This window comes from Callithrix jacchus, chromosome X (genome assembly GCF_049354715.1).
Source record: "Callithrix jacchus isolate 240 chromosome X, calJac240_pri, whole genome shotgun sequence".
Lineage (NCBI taxonomy): Eukaryota > Metazoa > Chordata > Mammalia > Primates > Cebidae > Callithrix > Callithrix jacchus.
The window spans coordinates 54,302,082-54,325,271 of record NC_133524.1 but is presented as its reverse complement, the minus strand read 5'-3'; the positions used below and the strand labels follow the sequence as shown (position 1 = coordinate 54,325,271).

At 42.3% G+C, this 23,190-nt stretch overlaps 1 protein-coding gene across 8 annotated transcripts in view; it reads left to right on the top strand.

Moving 5' to 3' along the window:
* PHF8 (PHD finger protein 8) overlaps positions 1-23,190 on the top strand; it is a 108,223-nt gene that overhangs the window by 49,425 nt on the left and 35,608 nt on the right. For 2 of the 8 annotated variants that reach the window (XM_035287569.3, XM_078364016.1), the window contains exons 12-19: positions 4,045-4,134; positions 5,921-6,223; positions 6,984-7,087; positions 12,534-12,712; positions 13,327-13,412; positions 14,834-14,876; positions 14,999-15,038; positions 15,528-15,841. In XM_035287569.3, the coding sequence (XP_035143460.1) occupies positions 4,045-4,134; positions 5,921-6,223; positions 6,984-7,087; positions 12,534-12,712; positions 13,327-13,412; positions 14,834-14,876; positions 14,999-15,038; positions 15,528-15,841 (1,159 nt within the window). Of the gene's footprint in view, positions 1-4,044; positions 4,135-5,920; positions 6,224-6,983; positions 7,088-12,533; positions 12,713-13,326; positions 13,413-14,833; positions 14,968-14,998; positions 15,039-15,527; positions 15,842-23,190 lie in introns of all 8 variants that reach the window. The other 6 variants (XM_035287573.3, XM_078364018.1, XM_035287568.3 and 3 more) reach the window with 3 other exon arrangements.

Sequence of the window (23,190 nt, the reverse complement as noted above, 5' to 3'; positions counted from 1 at the left end):
AAAGTTCTCCAGAAACATTTAATAGTTATATGATACTCTTTTGCAGGAATGTGCTATCCTTGCCTAACTTCTTGCTTATTGCTGCTTCCTTTTTATTTTATTGAGGGGATAGTTTTAAAGAATTATACAGTAAATATCAGTCTTTGTCCCTTATTTATTGATTGTTTCTTCAGGATGGATTCCTGGAAGAACAATTATTGAATCAAAGTACATGAAAAAATGTAAAGCTCTTGATGCATACTGCCAAAGTGGGTTTTAGAAATATACAGATGTCCATTTATCCAACTGAACACTAACCAGCTATTGAAAAAAAAAAAAAGCCCGGGTGCAGTGGCTCACGCCTATAATCCCAGCACTTTTGGAGGCCAAGGCAGGCAGATTGCCTGAGGTCAGGAGATTGAGATGATCCTGGCCAACATAGTGAAACCCCATCTCTACTGAAAATACAAAAATTAGCTGGGTATGATGTCGCGTGCCTGTAATTTCAGCTACTTGGGAGGCTGAGGCAGGAGAATCGCTTGAACCCAGGAGGCGGAGGTTGCAGTGAGCCCAGATGGCACCATTGCACTCCAGCCTGGTGACAGAGCGAGACTCTGGCTCAAAACAAACAAACAAAAGTATCTGTATATACTGCTTTAGAAAGAACTCCAGAATTTGTCAAGTAAAGGTGTACAACCGTCTGTATAGTATGTCATTTTACATGTAAAAAGGGGGAAACAAGAATTATGTTAGTATATACTTATATTTGCCTGAAGATATGATCTGGAGGGATGTAGAAACTAATGAAAACGGTTACCTGTGGGAGTGGGATGATAGGATTGATGACAGACAGGGTAGGAATGAGGCTTTTCAATATCTATCTTTTTATTTTGTTTCTTTTTTTTTTGAGATGGAGTCTCTCTCTGTTGCCCAGGCTAAAGTGCAGTGGCTCACTGTCCCTCTCAACTCACTGCAACCTCTGCCTCCCGGGTTCAAGTGATTCTTGTGCCTTAGCCTCCTGAGTAGCTGGGATTACAGGTGCGGACACGATGCCTGGCTAATTTTTGTATTTTTTTTTTTTTTTTTTTTTTTTTGAGACGGAGTTTCACTCTTGTTACCCAGGCTGGAGTGCAATGGCGCGATCTCGGCTTACCGCAATCTCCGCCTCCTGGGTTCAGGCAATTCTCCTGCCTCAGCCTCCTGAGTAGCTGGGATTACAGGCACACACCACCATGCCCAGCTAATTTTTTGTATTTTTAGTTGAGATGGGGTTTCACCATATTAACCAGGATGGTCTTGATCTCTTGACCTCGTGATCCACCCGCCTTGGCCTCTCAAAGTGCTAGGATTACAGGCATGAGCCACCACACCTGGCCCTAACTTTTGTATTTTTAATAGAGATAGGGTTTCACCATGTAGGCCAGACTGGTCTTGAACTCCAGACCTCAAGTGATGCATACACCTTGACCTGCCAAAGTGCTGGGATTACAGGTGTGAACCACTGTACCTGGCCCATCTTTTTATATTGTTTGGTTTTTGACCTATGTGAACAAATTAACTTTTCGGAATACTGAATTTAAAAAAAAACCCAGAAATCAAGAAAAGAAGAAATGTCAACATGTAATCTTAGGATTTAGATGCTCCTTTTCCTGTGTATACTGTGACCAACAGAGACCTTTCAGCCACTAGGGCTTAACTTATACAATCTCCCCCAGTTCCTGTTGCCAACCTTCACCTCAGATATTCTTGGACTTCATATTTTGAACCTTCCCTTGCTCCCTGGGCTCACCTACACCTGGACCTTAGCCTGTGATTCTGTTTCTCCACATCTCTCATGTGTTGACTACCTTAAATTTCATCTCTGACCCCTCCCATGGAGTGAACTTTAAAGTGGCTATATCCCAAAAACACCAAAAAGGAGGTGGGTAGGGTCCAAGCACTCATGACTCAGGATAGACCTGGAGATCAAGGGATGGCCCCAAACAGATTGATCAATGGGAGCTGGAGGAGAGTAGAACATAGTTCTGAGGAGCCCACGCTCATGGAAGGAGTCTTTTGTGAAGTGCAGATGATTTGTAGGGGAGGAACTTGCTCTCTCACCTTTCCAGAGACTGGGAAGGAGGAAGCCATGAGATTATCTAGCTGGGTCATATGAATTCTCAGCTCCCCACCTAGCCACCAAAATAAATTCCAGATAGATGAAAAGAGTTAAAGGGGGAAAAAAAGAAACCATGGGAAACAAGGAAATGCTGAGGAAATTTTTTTTGGTCAGTCCTCTGGATACAAAAATGAAGTGAAAAGTGCTAGAAAAAACTCACAAAGGAAAACCTTGAGATCTACATAAAAATGTAAATCTCAGTACTCAAAAAGAGGGCAAACAAAAGAGAGACAACTAACAGGGATCACTCTGGGTTGCTGTTGAGCTAGCTGTGGGCCAGTAGCTGCTCAGCACAGAGTTCTTTCCTCACAAGTGGAGAGGCTGGTTTGTCCTCATTGATCTCCTTGAGGTCCTTGGCTTTTTTGAGGGGTGTGTCCCAAGCCCACAACTTACTTCCTTACACCTCTTGATACTGTCCTTTATTAGATAGATCTTTTACAAATATTTTCTCTCAGTCTGTGGCTTGCAAAGTAGCAGAGGTGCTGACATAATAGAGGTTTTTCTTTCTTTCTTTTTTTTTTTTTTTTTTTTTTTGAGACAGAGTCTCGCTCCATCACCAGGCGCCCAGCTGGAGTGCAGAGGCACAATCTCGGCTCACTGCAACTTCTGCCTCCCAGGTTCAAGCAATTCTCCTGCCTCAGCCTCCCAAGTACTGGGACTACAGGCGCTCACCACCACGCCCAGCTAATTTTTGTATTTTTAGTAGAGATGGGGTTTCACCATGTTGGCCAGGATGGTCTCGAAATCTTGACCTCGTGATCCGCCCACCTCGGCCTCCCAAAGTGCTGGGATTACAGGCATGAGCCACTGTGCCCGGCCAATAATAGAGGTTTTATGAAAAAGAAGTTTTGCTTTTTAAGTCCAGTTGATCAACTTTTTTCTTTTCTGGTCCATGCTTTTTATGTCTTATCTAAGAAATCTGCCTAACTGAAGGTCACAAAGATGTTCTCCTCTGTCTAAAGCAGGGGTTTTAGGATGGGGTGTGGTGTAAGATTTTTTTTTTTTTTGAGACGGAGTTTCGCTCTTGTTACCCAGGCTGGAGTGCAATGGCGCCATCTTGGCTTGCCGCAACCTCCACCTCCCAGGTTCAGGTGATTCTCCTGCCTCAGCCTCCCGAGTAGCTGGGATTACAGGTACGCGCCACCATGCCCAGCTAATTTGTTTTTTGTATTTTTAGTAGAGACGGTGTTTCGCCATGTTGACCTGGATGGTCTCGATCTCTTGACCTTGTGATCCATCCACCTTGGCCTGAGATTACGGGCGTGAGCCACCGTGCCCGGCCGATCTTTTTTTTTTTTTGAGACGGAGTTTTGCTCTCATTACCCAGGCTGGAGTGCAATGGCACGATCTTGGCTCACCGCAACCTCCGCCTCCTGGGTTCAGGCAATTCTCCTGCCTCAGCCTCCTGAGTAGCTGGGATTACAGGCATGCACCACCATGCCCAGCTAATTTTTTGTATTTTTAATAGAGACGGGGTTTCACCATGTTGACCAGGATGGTCTCGATCTCTTGACCTCGTGATCCACCCACCTCGGCCTCCCGAAGTGCTGGGATGACAGGCTTGAGCCACCGCGCCCAGCCAAATCTTATAATGTTTTAAGAAAGCTTACTAATTTGTGTTGTTGCATTCAAAGCCGTCCTGGATAGTGGGTTGGACAAGCTTGGTCTAAAGGGTTTATAGTCTTAGGTTTAACATTTAGGTCTCTGATCCATTTTAAGTTTGTGTTTGTGGGTATGGGGTAAGATAATGGATTTGAGGTTCTTTTTTTTTTTTGCATGTAGATATCCAGTTGGTCCAGAATCATTTGTTCGACTACCCTCTCTCCATTGAATTGCCTTGACCTATTTGTCTAAAATCAGTTGTCTGTCTGTGTGTGGGTTTATTCCTCATGCCTCTTGTTTGACAGGCTCTGCCAGACCACGAGGATGAGATCCCGGAGACAGTGCGAACTGTACAGCTCATTAAAGATCTGGCCAGGGAGATCCGCCTGGTGGAAGTAAGGAGCATGGGGCAGGGAAGAGAAGGCATTTGGGAAGGCCTTGAGGCTCAAGTGACAGGTTAGGTCTCTGCAGTTAGCATGAGAGCCCAAGGGGAAGTGTCGGCAAGACCCTACCAAAGACCCAATTCATTTGTTCAAATAATTACTACTGTATTTTAAGTGTGCCGCACATTGGGCTAAGCTCTTAAAATATATAAATAGTGCCTGACCACAAAGAACTCAGCTTAGTAGAGGACCTGAGCAAAGTTAACCTCTCTGGGCTTCAGTTTTCTCATCTCCAAAATGGGGATAATTGTACCTACTCAAGGATCGTTAAAAGGATTAAATAAGGTAATTGTAGGTTGAACACAAAAGTAGAGTGCCTGGCACACAGAAGGTGCACGATAAATTCTGATGGTGGGTCATGGTGGTGGGTGGTGGTGGCAGTTGTTGTTGTTATTAATATTTTGACTCAGTCTCTGCATTCTGCAAAATGACAGTTCTCTCGGGGTGAAGATGATTACAAAGCCATGTTTCAACAGGTGGCATATACCAAGAGGCAGTAAGGTATAGTGGTAAGAGATTTAGAGAAACCTGGGTTCTGGTTCTTGCTCTGTCACTTGCAAGCCTTTCAGAGCCTCAATTTCCTCATCTGTAAAGTGAGGATAACACTCACCTTTCAGAATTTTGTTAGGATAAAAAGCTAATATATATAGAGCCCCTCACACTGTGCCTGGCAGAGTAAGTACTCAATAAATGTGAACCGTTGTTATTAGTAGACTTTATAGCAAAGAGAGAAGTTCGTGTGGGATGGTGAAGTAGCAGAGGCACCAGAGGAGAATTAGACTTTGCTTTAAGGTCACAAGCTATGAAGTTCTATTTAGTGCCCAGGATATATATGTCCATGCTGAAGGGTGGTCAGAGTGAGCTGGGAAGTTGGGCTTCTAGCCTCACTGCTTGCAGCATGTTTCACTGCCTACACCATAGCTTACAGTGTCCACTTCCTGCCTCTCATTTTCCTCCACTCCCATCTGTCAAAATCATTCAGGACAGTTAAAGGCCTACCTTTTCTCCAGCAATTCCCACTGAAACCAAAAAACTTTGGACTGGTTGGAAGAGGACTTAGAGATAGGTTATATGTGGTCCATGGGCTTTCAAATATTTTAAAGCAATGGAATCCTTTTTTAAAAAATGACATTTTAGGGGAAGCCCAGTATTTAAAGCATAGCTGCATTGAATAAGATGAAGGTGGGAGGCCTAGGGCTCTACTTGTTCTTCTCATTCGCCTTCTACCTACCCCCAATTCTTAGGGCTTCTCCCAAGAAGCTCAAAGGAGCCACAGAACATCTTCAAAAATCACCTTTCCAGTTTAGTCCTTTAATTTTACAGCTGAGCAAACAGTCTCAAATGGTCAGATAACTTTCCTCAGGTTATAGAGCTAGCTAGTAGCTGAATTGGGACTAGAACCTCTCTCCTTCTCTTAGATCCTTATGGTCCTTAGAGTTTGAACCACAGATTAGTACTTGATTGTTTTCTATCTCATGTCAGCTACTTACGGAGTATTTTTCTCCAATTTTGACAGTAGTGTTTTGCTCGTCTTCTTACTTGTCAATGGCTGGGTAAAGAAATGCCACCCAATAAATTCTTGATGACTCATTATGGAAAAGCTAGGGTGTGCATACGTGGAGCATCTGTAAGCCACCTCCATGGCAGTACCATTGGTGCCAGGAACAGACCTCTGCTCTTAGTGTTGAGAGAACCCTTGAGTAAGCTCTAACCCCATCATGTACTAACACTCTTGTAGGACATCTTCCAACAGAACGTTGGGAAGACGAGCAATATCTTTGGGCTGCAGAGGATCTTCCCAGCTGGCTCCATTCCCCTAACCAGGCCAGCCCATCCCACTTCAATGTCCATGTCCAGGCTGTCACTGCCCTCCAAAAATGGTTCAAAGAAGAAAGGCCTGAAGCCCAAGGAACTCTTCAAGAAGGCAGAGCGAAAGGGCAAGGAGAGTTCAGCCTTGGGGCCTGCTGGCCAGTTGAGCTATAATCTCATGGACACATACAGTCATCAGGCACTGAAGACAGGCTCTTTCCAGAAAGCAAAGGTGGGTGCTGGCCCATGGGTTCAGCCCAACCCTTTTGGGTGTCCCTTGGAAGAGCAGAATTTCAAAAAGCAGGCTATCCTGTCTGGCTGCCATGTCCCTTAGGCCTCCCGGTGTTTGGCTACCAGTCCCACTCATTTAATAGGCATTTATTGAGACCTTTCTATGCTGGGCACTGTGATAGGTGCTGTGGATGTAACTCTCAAGAGGCTGACAGGCGAGTGAGAAAGACAGGCATAAAAATAAATGAGTACAATCAAGTATTGTGAATGTCACAATTGAGAGTGTGTGTGGGACCCTGAGATACAGAGGAGGGTTGATTCTGTCTGGATAGGGAAGATTTTCAGGAGCTCTTTTTAGAAAGCATGACACTTAGCTGAATTTTGAAATGCTAGGACAGGAAAGATTTGAAAACATTGCATATAAGTGTTAGGTTGTAGTCTTGAGCAGGTCCTTGAGAAAAGCCCTCCCGCAGGGCTCCTTCTTGCCTCAGGATTGTGATTCTCTCCATGGGCACCTGAAGATGTGCCCCCTCTTTTTTTAAGGGAACATGGTTCACAAGATTGATAGGTATCCCCTGAACCAGCACACATTTTCAACCTCCTGCCCCTGTGATAAGTAGGGGTGGGGGGACAGTATAGCAAAAGGCCTTGGCTCAGGTGATTTTGACAGTGAATTCAACCAGTGAAACCGGAGGGAACTTGGCATCGTGATTCCCAAGGGAATCCCAGACAGGTGACAACTGAGCCTCCTACTCCTGCAGTTCAACATCACTGGTGCCTGCTTGAATGACTCAGATGATGACTCACCGGACTTGGACCTTGATGGAAATGAGAGCCCATTGGCCCTATTGATGTCTAATGGCAGGTGAGTTGGGAAGGAGGAGGAGCACAGAGGTAACTGGAATTGTCAGTGGTAATATACCACTGAGACATGGAATGGAGTTGGAATCTAGGGGTTGGGACGTGGATGAGGAGGGACTGTACTTAGGGCAATACCTAGATATTAATGATGTGTCATTGCTTAGTTCAGAGAACCATGGTGTGGTGTTGGAGATGGGTAGAGGGAGAGGTCTGAAATTGAATTGGCAAGCCTGAGAAAGATTTTATACTAGTTCTAGAAACTTGAGCAAGTCATTGGGAGAGAACCACTGGTAGAAATTAGTATAGCATACTTACTAAAAGCATTAGTTTTTTCTACACCTTTTGACTTGCCATTAGATTTTTAGGAATTTAGTTTACAGAAATCCTTGTACACAAGTATATAATGACAAATATTCAGTATTCACTGTACCATTGTTTGTAATAGTAACTGGAAACATCCAAATGTTCATCAGTAAGGGCTGGATAAACAATAGTGTATCTATAGAATATATGAGATAGTTCAATATCTATTGACAGATGTTCAAGGTATATTTTTAAAAATCAGGTTACAGAATAATACATAGGAATAGTTCCATTTTTACTTTTAAAAAGGCATGTACACACATGTGTATGTATATGCATGTATGGAAAAGCAATAGACTTTTATTTGTATTTTTTGAAGAGGTTTAAGAATGTAATTTACAAGGTTTAAAAATAAAACAATGTGAAAGAGAACAGTGAAAAATCTCACACCCATCTGTTTTCCTGTTTATCTCCCCATGGACAACCAATATCAATGGTTTTCTTCCAGAGATATGTATGTACATTTAGGCAAATAGCGTGATGTGATATGTGTGAAGTGGTGTGTGTGTGTGTATGTATGTATGTATGTAAGTACTTTTTTTAAAAAAATAGAGATGGGGTCTCTCAGTTGCCCAGGCTGATCTCTAACTCCTAGACTCCGGTGATCCTCCCACTTCAGTCTCCAAAGTTCTGGGATTACAGATGTGAGCCCCCTGGCCTAGTTGCATATTTTATGCTTGTTACACCAAGTTTCTTTTTTGAGACAGAGTCTTGCTCTGTTGCCCAGGCTAGAGTGCAGTGGTGCGATCTTGGCTCACTGCAACCTCCACCCTGTTGGTTCAAGTGATTCTCGTGTCTCAGCCTCCCAAATAGCTGGGACTGCAGGCACACACCACCACGTCAGCTAATTTTTGTATTTTTAGTAGAGACAGGGTTTCCACATGTTGGCCAGGCTGGTCTCGAACTTCTATCCTCAAGTGATCCTTCCCTCAGCCTCCCAAAATGCTGGGATTACAGGCATGAGCCACCATGCCTGACCTCGTTATACCAAGGTTTTAACAGTGACTATCCCTGGAAAGTATGATAGGGAGGTAAGAGAGCAAATTTTCACTTCAGTAGCATTTGAATTTTGTACAATGAGCATGTATTTTCTTTAAGTAATTTTAAAGGAACAATTTTTAAAAGAAAATAAAAGCTGTTTACAACTAAATCATGGGCTTGGGAATCAGGCAATCCCAAGTTTAAATCCCAGCTGTGATACATATTCACTGTTCTACTTTGGCAAACTAATTAACCTTTCTGAGCTTCAGTGTCCTCATTATACATATTCTATAGTTAAAATTTACTTTACAAAAAAAAAAAAACCAAAAAAACTTAATTTAAGGCCAGGCATGGTGGCTCACGCTTGTAATCCTGGCACTTTGGGAGGCCAAGGCGGGAGGATCATGAGGTCAGGAGATCGAGACCATCCTGGCCAACATGGTAAAACCCCATCTCTACTAAAATAACACACACACACACACACACACACACACACACACACACACACAAACCAATTAGCCTGGCGTGGTGGCATGTGCCTGCAATCCCAGCTACTTGGGAGGCTGAGGCAGGAGAATCGCTTGAATGCGGGAGGCGAAGATTCAGTGAGCCGAGATCATACCACTGTACTCCAGCCTGGGTGACAGAGCAAGACACCATCTCAAAAAAAAAACAAAACAAAACCTTAACCTTACTTTAGGGTTGTTGGAGGATTAAATGAGATAATATATGTAGAACGTTAACCATAGGGCCTGCCATATAATAAATGCTTAATTAATGATAATAATAAATGGTGAAGATAGAGACAAAAGTATTCACCATGAAGGTGGTGATAACAATGTGGCTATGGCCAGAATCTAAGAAGATTGTCAGCCTGAAATACATAGAGGCAGATGCAGGGGAAGGCAGTATGGGCTATTTTACTCAGAACACTAGATAGTAGCAGTCAAGAGCCAAGTGCAGAGTATGAACAATGTAGGAACACAACCAACCAAGGTAACTTAATAGCCTCTTTGTAGGAAAAAGTTATCTTCAGGTTCATCTGGGCCCACCTGTGTGGTAAATAAGGAAAAAGGGAGTGAGAGTAAGGCAGATTGTGAAAGCAACAGAGCTATTCTTGGGGGATGAGAATCCAGTTACTAAAGTGTAAGATTAGAGAGACTGCTGAATATTGCCTTTATCCAGAACTCAAGATAGGTCTCCTGGAGAGGAGAAAATTTAGAGTCCTGAATCCAGCCTATAATGGCTATTGAGGATACAATAAGATATTTCCTGCCCCCGACCCCACCAGCGGTCCCTCTTCTGTTGCTGCTTATTACCTGCTGCGGCTGCCAGAAGCTGTTAAGTGAACCCAGATAGTCAAAGTATAGAAATATTTACAGATGATATGATACTATGTCTGGGCTTCTCTCTAAACTTGGTGTTTTGCAGAGAGTGGGGTATAGATGAAACAAGACTGGCTGTATTGATCGTTGCTGAAACTTAGCTGAGTAATAGGTACATGAGAATTCATTATACTTTTATATACGTTTGAAATTTTTTTTTAACTTTTAAAAAAAATCATTAGAGACAGAGTCTTGCTGTATTGCTTGTGCTCAAGCAGTTCTCTTGTCTCAGCCTCCTGAGTTAGCTGATACTACAGACATACACTACCAGAATCCAGCTGAATTTTTTTTGTTTTTTGAGACGGAGTTTCTCTCTTGTTACCCCGGCTGGTGTGTAATGGCGTGATCTTGGCTCACCGCAACCTCCGCCTCCTGAGTTCAAGCAATTCTCCTACCTCAGCCTCCCGAGTAGCTGGGACTATAGGCGCGCACCACCATGCTCAGCTAATTTTTGTATTTTTAGTAGAGACGGGGTTTCACCTTGTTGACCTGGATGGTCTCGATCTCTTGACCTCGTGATCCACCCGCCTTGGCCTCCCAAAGTGCTGGGATTATAGGTGTGAGCCGCTGCGCCCGGCCTGTATGTGTATTTTTTTAAATAAAATATAAATAAAATATGGCTGGGTGCAGTGGCTCATGTCTGTAATCCCAACATCTTGAGAGGCTAAGGTGGGCTGCAAGATGGTGGTATTAACTATAGTCACCTTGCTGTATGTTAGATTTCTAGAATTTATCCTACATTATCGAAATTTTGTCCTCTTTTATCAGTATATCTCCTCTCCACCTGGTAACCACCATTTTACTCTTTGCTTCTATGAGTTTGACTTTTTAAACAAATTTTGTTGAGACAGGGTTTTTGCTCTGTCACTCAGGCTAGAGCACAGTGGTGTGGTCATAGCTTACTGTAATCTTGAACTCCTGGGTTCAAGTAATCCCTCCTACCTCAGCTTTCTGAATAGCTTGGACTACAGGTATGTGCCACCACACCTGGCTAATTTAGAAACAAAACAAAAAAACTTTTTTTTTTGGTAGAGACAGGATCTTGCTCTGTTGTTCAGGCTGGTCTTGAACTGCTGGACTCAAGTGATTCTCCTACCTTGGCCTCCCAATCCCTGGGATTATACACATGAGCCACTGCACCCAGCTGAGTTTGACTTGTTTAGATTCTACATATAAGTTAGATAATATTTTTTTCTGTGTCTGGTTTGTTTCATTTAGCATAATGTCCTCCAGTTTCATCCATGTTGTCACAAATGGCAGTAAGGTTTTTATTTGCATTTTCCTAATGACTAATGATGTTGAGTATCTTTTCCTGTGATTGTTGGCCATTTATATATTATCTTTGGAGAAATGTCTTATTCAAATCTTTTGCTTGTTTTATAATTGTATTGTCTTATTATTGAATTCTAAGAGTTTTAAAAATATTCTGGATACAGACTGGGCATGGTTGCTCATACCTGTAACCCCAGCACTTAGGGAGGCCAAGGTAGGCGAGTCACCTGAGGCCAAGAGTTCGAAACCAGCCTGACCAACATGGTAAAACCCTGTCTCTACTAAAAACACAAAAATCAGCCAGGTGTGGTGGTGTATGCCTGTAGTCCCAGCTACTTGGGAGGCTGAGGCAGGAGAATTACTTGAACCTGGGAGGCAGAGGTAGCAGTGAGCCAAGATCACACCACTGAACTCCAGCCTGGGCGACAGAGTGAGACAGTGTCTCAAAAAAAAAAAAAAAATTCTAGATACAAATAAAAATCCTTTGCCAGATAAACAATTTCCAAATATTGACTCCTAGTTTGTGGCTTATATTTTATATTCTTAATGGTTTCTTTTGAAATACAAAAATTTTTAATTTTACTTAATCCCAGGTCATAATGATATTTTTCTCTGTTTTCCTCTTGTTTTGTAGTTTTAGCTTTTACATTTAGATATGTGATGCATTTTGAGTTCATTTTTGTGTGTGATGTGAGGTAAGGGTCCACATTCATTTCTTTGCATCCATATTTCTTTTTTTGTGTATGTGACTGAGTCTCGCTCAGTCGCCAGGCTGGAGTGCAGTTGGCACCATGTCAGCTCACTGCAACTTCTGCCTCTGGGGTTTAAGCGATTCTCCTGCCTCAGCCTCCTGAGTAGCTGGGACTACAGGCACCTGCCACCACGCCTGGCTAATTTTTGTATTTTTAGTAGAGACAGGCTTTCATCGTGTTGGTCGGGCCAGTCTCAAACTCCTGACCTTGTGATTCACCCACCTCGACTTCCCAAAGTGCTGGGATTACAGGCATGAGCCACTGTGTCCAGCCTCTTTACATCCATTTTTCTCAGCAACATTTATTGAAAAGACCATCCTTTCCCCCACTTAGTTGCTTTGGCACCTTTTTTCAAAAATCAGTTGATCATTAATTTTAAGGGTTTATTTGGAACTCAAAAGTTCTTTTCTACTGATCTGTATGTCTGTGTTTATGCCAATATTGCATTGCCTTGATTAACATAGCTTTAGAGTAAATTTTGGAATTGAGCAGTCTAAGTCCTCCAACTTTGTTCTTTTTCAAAATTATTTTGGCTGTGTTAGGTCCTTTATATGTCCATATACATTTTACTACTAACTTTTTACTTAAAAAGCTGACTGGAATTTGATAGGGATTGTATTGAATCTGTAGGTTAGTGTTGAGAGAATTGCAATCTTAATATTGCTAGTGACTGTTTTTATATTCTCTTTCCCTTCAGTACGAAAAGGGTGAAGAATTTACCCAAATCTCGGCGAGCCAAGATAGCAAAGAAGGCGGACAAGGCTAGACTGGTGGCAGAACAGGTGATGGAAGACGAATTTGACTTGGATTCAGATGATGAGCTGCAGATTGACGAGAGATTGGGAAAGGAGAAGGCAACTCTCATAATAAGACCAAGTGTGTCTCTGTTCTTTCTTTTTCCTCCCTTGCCCGTATTTTGGGGTTGGTTAGTTGGTTTGTTTTGAGACAGAGTTTTGCTGTTACTGCCCGGGCTGGAGTGCAATGGCACAGTCTTGGCTCACTGCAACCTCCACCTCCCGGGTTCAAGCTGTTCTCCTGTCTCAGCCTCCTGAGTAGTGGGATTACAGGCTTGTGCCAACATGCCTAGCTAATTTTGTGTTTTTAGTAGAGATGGGATTTCACTATGTTGGTCAGGCTGGTCTCAAACTCCTGACCCTAGGTGATCTACCTACCTTGGCCTCCCAAAGTGCTGGGATTACAGGTGTGAGCCATTGTGCCCAGGCTCTGCCTGTTTTATATTTGATTTTGGCCCTCTTGATGCACTGAAGACCTTAGGCCTGCACTTGTTGACATTCTGCTATACTAGGTTCTAAAGGCCTTCATTGTTTCCTTTGTTCTAGAGATTTATTTATCAACTGATCCCTAACCTCTCTAAATTAGTCATCTGTGGTCATTACTTCCAAGAAAATTAGTCTTATTTTTCTTTTACTGGGTATTTGGCTGAAATGCTAATCATAGCTTCATAATAAGTGCATTCCATTGTTTTCTAGAATTTCCCCGGAAATTGCCCCGTGCAAAGCCTTGCTCTGACCCCAACCGAGTTCGTGAACCAGGAGAAGTTGAATTTGACATTGAGGTAGGCTTCTGCCCTGGATCTAGTCTTCTGTTCATTCTGGTGATAGAGACAGAAGGCAGACTGTCATTCTAGTTGGGGGATATGTGGGGAGAAAGACATCCTATGCATTCATTTCGTGAATAATTTATATATTATTATTATTATTATTTGAGACAGGGTCTCCTTTGTTGCCCAGGCTGGGGTGCAATGGCATGATCATAGTCCACAGCAGTCTTGACCTCCAGGACCAGCTCAGCCTCCCTAGTAGCTGGGATCACAGGCTTATACCACCACAGGGCTAATTCTTTTCTTTTTGAGACAGTCTTGCTCTTGTTGCCCAGGCTGGAGTGCAATGGCATGTTCTCAGCTCACTGCAACCTCTGCCTCCTGGGTTCAAGCGATTCTCCTGCCTAAGCTTCCCAAGTAGCTGAGATTACAGGCGTCCACTACCATGCGCAGCTAATATTTTTATTTTTAGTAATCACAGCGTTTTGCCATGTTGGCCAGGCTGGTCTTAAACTCCTGACCTTGTGATCTGCTTGCCTCGGCCTCCCAAAGTGCTGGGATTACAGACGTGAGCCACCACGCCCGGCACATGGGGCTAATTCTTTAAAAAAAATTTTTTTTGGTACCGTTAGGGTCTCGCTGTGTTGCCCAGGCTGGTCTCAAACTCCTAGGCTCAAGCAGTCTTTTGCCGTGGCCTCCCAAATTGCTTGAATCACAGGTGAGCCAGTGTACACAATGAAATATTTATTAAATGAAAGATTGTGTGCTAAGTGTGCTGAGTTTGTAAATGGAAGATTTCAATTTAATCGAAATACATTAAAATATCCTTTAATACAGAGTAGAATAAAAGTGTGGGCTGGGTGCCGTAGCTCACGCCTGTAATCCCAGCACTTTGGGAGGCCGAGGTGGGCAGATCATGAGGGCAAGAGATTGAGACCATCCTGGCCAACATGTTCAAACCCCATCTCTACCAAAAATACAAGAATTAGCTGGGTGTGGTGTATTAGCCTGTAGTAGTAGCTACTCGGGAGGCTGAGTCAGGAGAATCACTCGAACCTGGGAAGGAGAGGTTGCAGTGAGCCGAGATTGTGACACTGCACTCCAGCCTGGCGATAGAGCGAGACTTCATCTCAAAAAATAAAAGTCAAGTGTGATTTAGCAGAAAGTATCTAACATGAAGTATCTGATGTGACCTTGCACAAATTATTTAACTTCCCTGTGCCTTAGTTTTCTTATCTGTTTAAAATGGGAGTAAAATACCTACCTCACAAAGATACCTTGGAAATTAAGATAAAAGAATGAATGTTCTGCTTAGTACTTGGTCTATACTTGGTGCTCAAAAGATATTAATGGCAGGAGTCAGACCATCACCCCTGTATTGGGGCCTTACTAGACCAATCCTGGGCGGTTGAGGTGATACACTCTCTCTCCCACAGGAGGACTATACAACAGACGAGGACATGGTGGAAGGGGTTGAAGGCAAGCTTGGGAATGGTAGTGGAGCTGGTGGCATTCTTGATCTGCTCAAGGCCAGCAGGCAGGTGGGGGGACCTGACTATGCTGCCCTCACGTGAGTACTGGCTTTTATCTTCCCTTTCCAGGCTATCAGACAGCAACCCCTGCTCCCGCCCAAGGTGCCAGGTCAGCCAATTAGTAGATAATTTATTGAGCCATTTAAAGGGACAAAGAATTATCCAAGGCATTTGGGTGAAAGAATAAAGTAGGCATGAAACCTGTCCTAAGGAATTTAAGATCTGTTGGTAATAAGATGTATAGACTTTAAGAGGAATCGATTTTGGGCACTTAGGAAGTTGGGAAGAGGGGCTGGAAGAATCATGCAAGGAGAATACAGCATGCATAAACAGGGAGGGAGGTGTGCCCTGCTTTTTGCCACCTTGCCTGCTGTCTATGGAGAGACATAAGGCAAAAAGGACTGGCTTTTCATGAAAACAGTCTTTGATACTGTCTTGATCCTTAGGTTGAATTCTAAATTTTTACTTTGGATGATTCTCCCCTTCCTCCCACCTTGATCTTCATAGCTGTTATCCCTCCTCCCTGAGTATTCTGATGACCAGTTTACTCTGACAGCTAAAATCAACTCCATCAGTATTTCTCTTCTGTCCCTTGCAGCGAGGCCCCAGCTTCTCCCAGCACTCAGGAGGCCATCCAGGGCATGCTGTGCATGGCCAACCTGCAGTCCTCATCGTCCTCACCGGCTGCCTCCAGCCTGCAGGCCTGGTGGACCGGCGGGCAGGACCGAAGTAGTGGAAGCTCCAGCAGTGGGCTGGGTACAGTGTCTAACAGTCCTGCTTCCCAGCGCACCCCAGGGAAGCGGCCCATCAAGCGACCAGCATACTGGAGAACTGAGAGTGAGGAGGAGGAGGAGAACGCCAGTCTGGATGAACAGGACAGTTTGGGAGCATGCTTCAAGGACGCAGAGTATAGTAAGGGCAGCTAAGCACATGGGTTCGGGGCAGAAGGGGTCTCCTCAGTGTCAGTCTCCATCCTAGTCCCCGTAGAGGACAAGTTGTAGTGAGAAAAGTCTGGCCTTAAGCCTGATACTTGGTTTCTCTAAGCCATATTTTCTGAATTTGTAAAATGGGAGTATCTCACAGGTTAATGTTAAGAATTCCAGATTATGCTTATACAGGTCATCTGGCACAGTTTCTTGCTCAGGGAAAGCCTTCAAACAATGGCGGTTATAATTTGCTATCCTCTATTTTTAGTAATGTCCAACCTTTACTGCTGATGATTTTTTTTTGTCTTGCCTGTTAGACTGCCATCGTCTGTGTCATTTGTGTTCTGTGTTGGCCAGTTTGTCCCTTGGAAAGGTGTATAATGACCTTTCAGTGGACTTTTTATACTTAAGAGATGACTCCTTTTTTTAAGCCAAGATTTTATTGAGTACTATAATGTATAAGGCACTCTTTTGTATAATGCAGGTGACTGTATAATGTAAGTGTATTTTTGTTTTGTTTTTGAGACAGAATCTTCCTTGTTCGCCCAGGCTGGAGTTCAGTGGTGCCTTCTCAGCTCACTGCCACCTCCGCCTCCTAGGTTCAAGCAATTCTTGTGCCTCAGCCTCCCAAGTAGCTGGGATTACAGGCGTGTACCGTCACGCCTTAGTAATTTTTGTATTTTTACTAGAGTCAAGGTTTTGCCATGTTAGCCAGGCTGGTCTCAAACTCCTGGCCTCAAGTGATCTGCCCACCTGCCTTGTCCTCTCAAAGTGCTGGGAGCCACCATGCCCAGCCATTGTTTTTACTGTTTCAAAAGTTATACAAATATGGTTAATGCTTATTGACCAAAATTAGATTGAGACAGTGCAAAAATTCTTTTTGACTAACACTCTTAACCTCTGAGCCCACAGATAACATTTGTCATTGTTTTTACGTATACCTTTTAATTTGTTGTGTTTATATTTGTATGTAGACATATGTAGATAGAAGTATAGTTTTATTTAGTGTGTGTGGTTCTGAAACTTGCTTAGTTTTCTTTCAATGTTAGTACAGAGATCTACTTTATCAATACATAGAGATCTGTCTGCTGCATAGTGTTCTGTAATATAGAAATATATCATATTCCCTACTGATCGACATTTAAGTTGTTCCTAAGTTTATACTTTTACTAACAACACTTCAATGAAAATTTTTACAGTAACCTTTTGTGCCTGTGTGCCAGTTAATCTTTTTTCTAGGGAGGAGATAGACCTGTTGAGTTGAAGGGTACGTGCAAGACAAATGTTAATAAATAATGCCAAATTTTCCTCCAAAAGGGCCAGTATATGATCAGTGTATGAGAAATATCTGTTTGCCCATAGCCTTACCAGCAGTGAATACTACCAGCCTTTTTAATTTTTGTGAATTCTATGGCAAAAGATGGTGTCTATTTGTTTTATATGTTTATTGACTCTTCTTTATTCCTTTTCTGTGAATTTTTCTACCCGTTTTTCTATTGGGATGTTTTGTTTTTCTTATTAATTTGTAAGAGTTCTTTATTCTACATTTGTTGGAGCATTTTTTGTATATTCTGGAATGTTGAAAAATGTTTCCTTTTAGGCTTGTGTTTTAATTGTATTGTGTCTTTCTAGCATGTAGATGATATTTATTTTTACATTGTCATCTTTATGAAATTTTTTTTGAGACAGAGTCTCACTGTGTCACCCAGGCTGGAGTGCAGTGGCACAATCATGGCTCACCGCAGCCTTGACCTCCGCAACCCTCCCACCTCAGCCTCCCTGGTAGCTGGGACTATAGGTGCATGCCACCACGCCCAGATTATTTTTTGTACCAATGGGGTTTCGCCATGTTGCCCAGGTGATCCTCCTGCCTTGGTCTCCGAAAGTGCTGGGATTACAGGTGTGAGCCACTGCATCCCGCTGCCTATATATCAGTTTTTAATAGTTTTTTTTGTATTTTACATTTTGATTAAGAAGACCTTCTTGTATTTTCCCCTAAAGGAGTTAAAATTTTAGCTCTTTATCTGGAATTAAGTTTTTGTGAATTATGGGAGGTTAGAATCTAACTTTATTTTTTTTCACATTGGTAGTCATTTCCCCCAACACCATTTAGTGACTAGTTCATCATTAGTCCCCTGACTTGAAGTTCTACCTTTGTCATAAACTAAATTCCCATATATAATGGGGACTTGTTTTCCACATAGTCCCAGTTCTGTGCCTTAATAGCTATATGACCTTGGTCATGCTAGTTAACCTCTGTGCCTCTCTGTGATCATCATACCTACTTCATAGGTTGTTGTGAGAGTTAAATAAATGTACAGAAAGCACTTAAAACATTGCCCAGTGCATAAGTACTGTGTATTAGATATTATTAATATTATTCTGTTCCATAAAATCAACTTGTCAAAAAAATTTTTTATTTCACCAAATAGATGTTAAAAAGAAAATGAAAATCAACTTGTCTATTCCTGTGACAATACCATATAGGTTAGTTACCAAAGACTTTGTTTCTGGTAGAGTAAATCCCCTCTACAGACCTTGTTGTAAACCTGAGGAGACATAGATGCTCAGCAAGGCTTTCTTCATTTTAGGGACATGGCAAGTTCCCCTGACCACCCACTCTACTGTGAGCAGTCAAATCACATTGACCTGCACCTCAGACATCTGGACTTGATTTAACCAGTCCTCTTAGAACAGCTCACTCAGCCTCTCCTCCCTCATTCCTCTCCCTGCTTTGCCCAGCAGCCATGGAAAGGCAGCTTACTAAGGAGAAACCTCCCTACTTGTTCTTATTTTTCCATAATTTCGAGGCTGCTGTTGAGCTTTTTCTATTCCAGATGAATTTTAGAATCATCTTGTCAAAGGATTGCGTGGTATTTGTGGATTGATTTATGGAGACTATCTTTCATCAGAGGCCTTTAGACTATACTGGGATTTCTGCATTCCTGAATATAACCTCATGTCCTGAAAATTTGTACACTAAAAATAAGGCATACAAAAAGAGATTAGGGCCACAGCCCTCAAAGTCTGTGTGACTTTGAAGCCAAAACACTGACTCAAATAATAGCAGTCCTAATAATAATTCTTGACGAGTTAGAGCCCAGTGACATTTGTACCCAGCATTACAGTCAGTGGCTTCTCTATGGTCTTAAGCTCTGGACTCAGGATTCCTCTTTCCAAATCTGGATTGTGGAGGGCATGTGGTTAAAATAGATACCACCTTAATCAAATTAAAATCTGATCCAGGGCCTAGTCTTTATCAGTGTTTTTTGGCAAAACAAACAAATACAGAGGAAAGTGTCTTTGTAAATTCTTAATCTGCTCTGTCAGATAGCCTCCTACCCCATCAGAATTAAATTTTGTAGTTAAGAGTCACCATTTACTTTTTTCTCTGAGAGGCAAACTGTTGTGTGATTTTGAGTTTTTGTCTGTATGTCTTATGTTGCTAAGGCTTTCTCTGTAGTTGTGAAAAAGTCTACCACTAATTGGTTGTAAACAACATGCCATGGAAAATTGTTTTTGAACTGGTACAACTTCTGAACAGCATTGATACCATTCTGTATGTTTTTTTTTTTGAGACAGAGTCTCACTCTGTCACCTAGGCTGGAGTGCAGTGGCACGATCTTGGCTCACTGTAACTGCCGCCTCCTGGGTTCAGACTATTCTTCTGCCTCAGCCTCCTGAGTAGCTGGGACTACAGGCACTTACCACCATGCCTGGCTAACTTTTTTGTGTTTTTAATACAGACAAGGTTGGTCTTGGCCAGGCTTGGCTGGGAGTTCGAGACCATCTTGGCCAGGCTGGTCTCGAACTCCTGACCTCGTGATCTGCCTGCCTTGGCCTCCCAAAGTGCTGGGATTACAGGCGTGAGCCACCACGCCTGGCCTTTATGTTTTTTTTTTTTTTTTTTTTTTTTTTGAGACTGAGTCTTACTTTGTCACCCAGGCTGGAGTGAAGTGGTATGATCTGGGCTCACTGCAACCTCTACCTCCCTGTGTCAAGCAGTTCTCCTGCCTTGGCCTCCCAAGTAGCTGGGATTACAGGCACATGCCGCCATGCTCAGTTAACTTTTTGTATTTTTAGTAGAGTTGGGGGTTTCACCACGTTGGCCAGACTGCTCTCAAACTCCTGACCTCAAGTGATCCACCTGTTCACCCTTCCAAAGTATTGAGATTACAGGCATGAGCCACCACACCCAGCCAGATGTCTTTCTCTTATTTACCTTTTGGGTATGAGCAGCAGCCATCTTATGTTTCTGTCATCAAACATGGTCTCTCTCTCTTTATTCAGATCTTCTTATATATCTCCTCTTTGGTTTATTTATTCTTCAGTTTATTTCTAGGAATTTTATTTTGGTTAATAAAAGTGGCATCTTTTTATATATTACATTTTCTTATTAGCTATTGCTAATATGGAGGAAAATAGTTGATTCTTTCCCATATCGCTCCTCTGTTGGACTGCCTTATTTTACTGTTACTAGTTCTGTTTTCAGTTCATTGTCTTGAATTCTTGAGATGGAGGTTCTGTGTGTCCTGCATTAGTTTGATATGGCTGCCATAACGAAATACTACAGACTGGGTGGCTTAAACAATATAAAGTTATTTCCTTACACTTCTGTCAGCTGAAAGTTCAAGATCAAGGTGCCGGCAGAGTTGGTTTTTCCTGAGGTCTCTCTGGTTAGCTTGCAGATGGCCTTCCTCTTGCTGCCTCTTCACATGGTCATACCTCTGTGCATACGTGCTCATGACATCTCTCTGTGTGTCCTAATCACTACTTCTTAAAAGATCACCGGTTGGATTGTTTTAGGGCCTACCCTAATGGTCTCATTTTAACTTAATTACCCTATCGCTTTTGAAAAGTATCTGTTGATATCCTTTGCCACTTTTTGATGGGGTTGTTTTTTTCTTATAAATTTGTTTAAGTTCTCCATAGATTCTGCATATTAGCCCTTTTTGTCAGATGGGTAGGCTGCAAAATTTTTTCTGTTGGTTGCTGGTTTACTCTACTGATAGTTTATTTTGCTATGCAGAAGCTCTTAAGTTTATTTAGATCCCATTTGTCTATTTTGGCTTCTGTTGCCATTGCTTTTGGTGTTTTAGTCATGAAGTCCTTGCCCATGCCTGTTTCCTGAATGGTATTGTCTAGGATTTCTTCTGGAGTTTTTATGGTGTTAGACATCATGTTTAAATGTTTAATTCATCTTGAGTTAATTTTTGTATAAGGTGTAAGGAAGGGATCCAGTTTCAGCTTTCTGCATATGGCTAGCCAGTTTTCCCAACACCATTTATTAAATAGGGACTCCTTTCCCTGTTGCTTGTTTTTGTCAGGTCTGTCAAAGATCAGATTGTTGTACTTGTGTGGCGTTCTTTCTGAGGATTCTGTTCTGTTCCATTGGTCTGTATCTCTGTTTTCATAACGGTACCATGCTGTTCTGATTACAGTAGCCTCGTAATGTAGTTTGAAGTCCTGTAGCGTGATGCTTCCACCTTTTTTTTTTTTTTGCTTAGGATTTTCTTGGCTATGTGGGCTCTTTTTTGGTTCCATAAGAAGTTTAAGGTGGTTTTTTCCAATTCTGTGAAGAAAGTCATTGGTAGCTTGATGGGGATAGCATTGAATCTATAAATTACTTTGGGCAGTATGGCATTTTGTCATTTTTGTTTTTTTGAGGTAATGTCTTGCTCTTGTCCTCCAGGCTGGAGTGCAATGGCACGATCTTGGCTCATTGCAACCTTCACCTCCCAGGTTCAAGGGATTCTCCTGCCTCAGCCTCCCCAGTAGCTAGGATTACAGGCACTTGCCACCATGCCTGGCTAATTTTTGTATTTTTAGTAAAGATGGCGTTTCACCATGTTGGCCAGGCTGGTCTCAAACTCCTGACCTCAGGTGATCTGCCCGCCTTGGCCTCCCAAAGTGCTGGGATTACAGGCGTGAGCCACTGCACCTGGCCTGTTTTTATTTTTGTTTTTTATTTAATAAATGTGCGTGCCACTGGCTGCTTTTTTTATTTATTTGGAGATGGGGATCTCACTATGTTGCATAGCCTTGTGTCAAACTCTGGCCTCGCGATCATCATTCCTGGGCCTCCCAAAGTGCAGGGATTACAGGTGTGAGCCACTGTGCCTAGCCTTATTGTGTCAATTTGATTGATCTTTTCAGTATTTTTGGTTTTATTTTCTATGTCGTATCTTTGACAATTATATTCTGCTATTTCCATCCTGATTGCTGTAGGTTTATTTTATTCTTTTTCCAGTTTCAGAGATTATCATTTAGATTATTTATTTGAGAACTTTCTCATTTCTTTTTTTGGTATTTTTACTTTTATTCTCTTTTTGTTGTTGCTGTTGTTTTTGTTTTGTTTGTTTGAGATAGAGTCTTGCTCTGCCACCCAGGCTGGAGTACAGTGGTGCAGTCTCAGCTCACTGTAACCTCCGCCTCCCAGGTTCAAGCAATTCTCCCGCCTCAGCTTCCCAAGTAGCTGGGATTACAGTCACATGCCACCACACCCAGCTGATTTTTGCATTTGTAGTAGAGATGGGGTTTCACCAGGCTGGTATCAAACTCCTGACCTCAGGTGATCCGCCCACCTTGTCCTCCTAAAGTGCTGGGATTACAGGTGTGAGCCACCGTGCCCAGACTTTTTTTTGTTTTGGTATTTTTAAAAATTGCTACTTGCATTTAGTGCTATAAGTTTCCTTCTTAACACTGGTTTAGCTGCATCCCAGAGATTCTCGTATGTTGTCTCTCTGTTCTCATTCATTTCAAAGAACTTCTTGATTTCTGCCTTAATTTCATTATTTACCCAGGAGTCATTCAGGAGCAGGTTGTTCAGTTTCCATGTGATTGTTTGGTTTTGAGTGAATTTCTTAGTCTTGAGTTTTAATTTAATTGTGCTGCGGTCTGAGAGACTGTTATGATTTCAGTTGTTTTGCATTTGCTGAGGAGTATTTTACTTCTGATTATGTGATCAATATTAAAATGCCATGTGACGATGAGAAGAATGTCTATTTTGTTGTTTTTGGGTGGAGAGTTCTGTAGGTATCTATCAGGTCCACTTGATCCAGACCTGAGTTCAGGACCTGAACATCTTTGTTAATTTTCTGTCTTGATGATCTGTCTAATATTGTCAGTAGGGTATTAAAGTCTCCCACTATTACTGTGTGGGAGTTTAAGTCTCTTTGTGGGTCTGTAAGAACTTGCTTTATGAATCTGGGTGCTCCTGTATTGCGTACATATATATTTAGGATAGTTAGGTCTTCTTGTTGATTGAACTGTTTACCATTATATAATGCCTTCTTTGTCTTTTTTGATCGTTGCTGAGTTAAAGTCTGTTTTGTC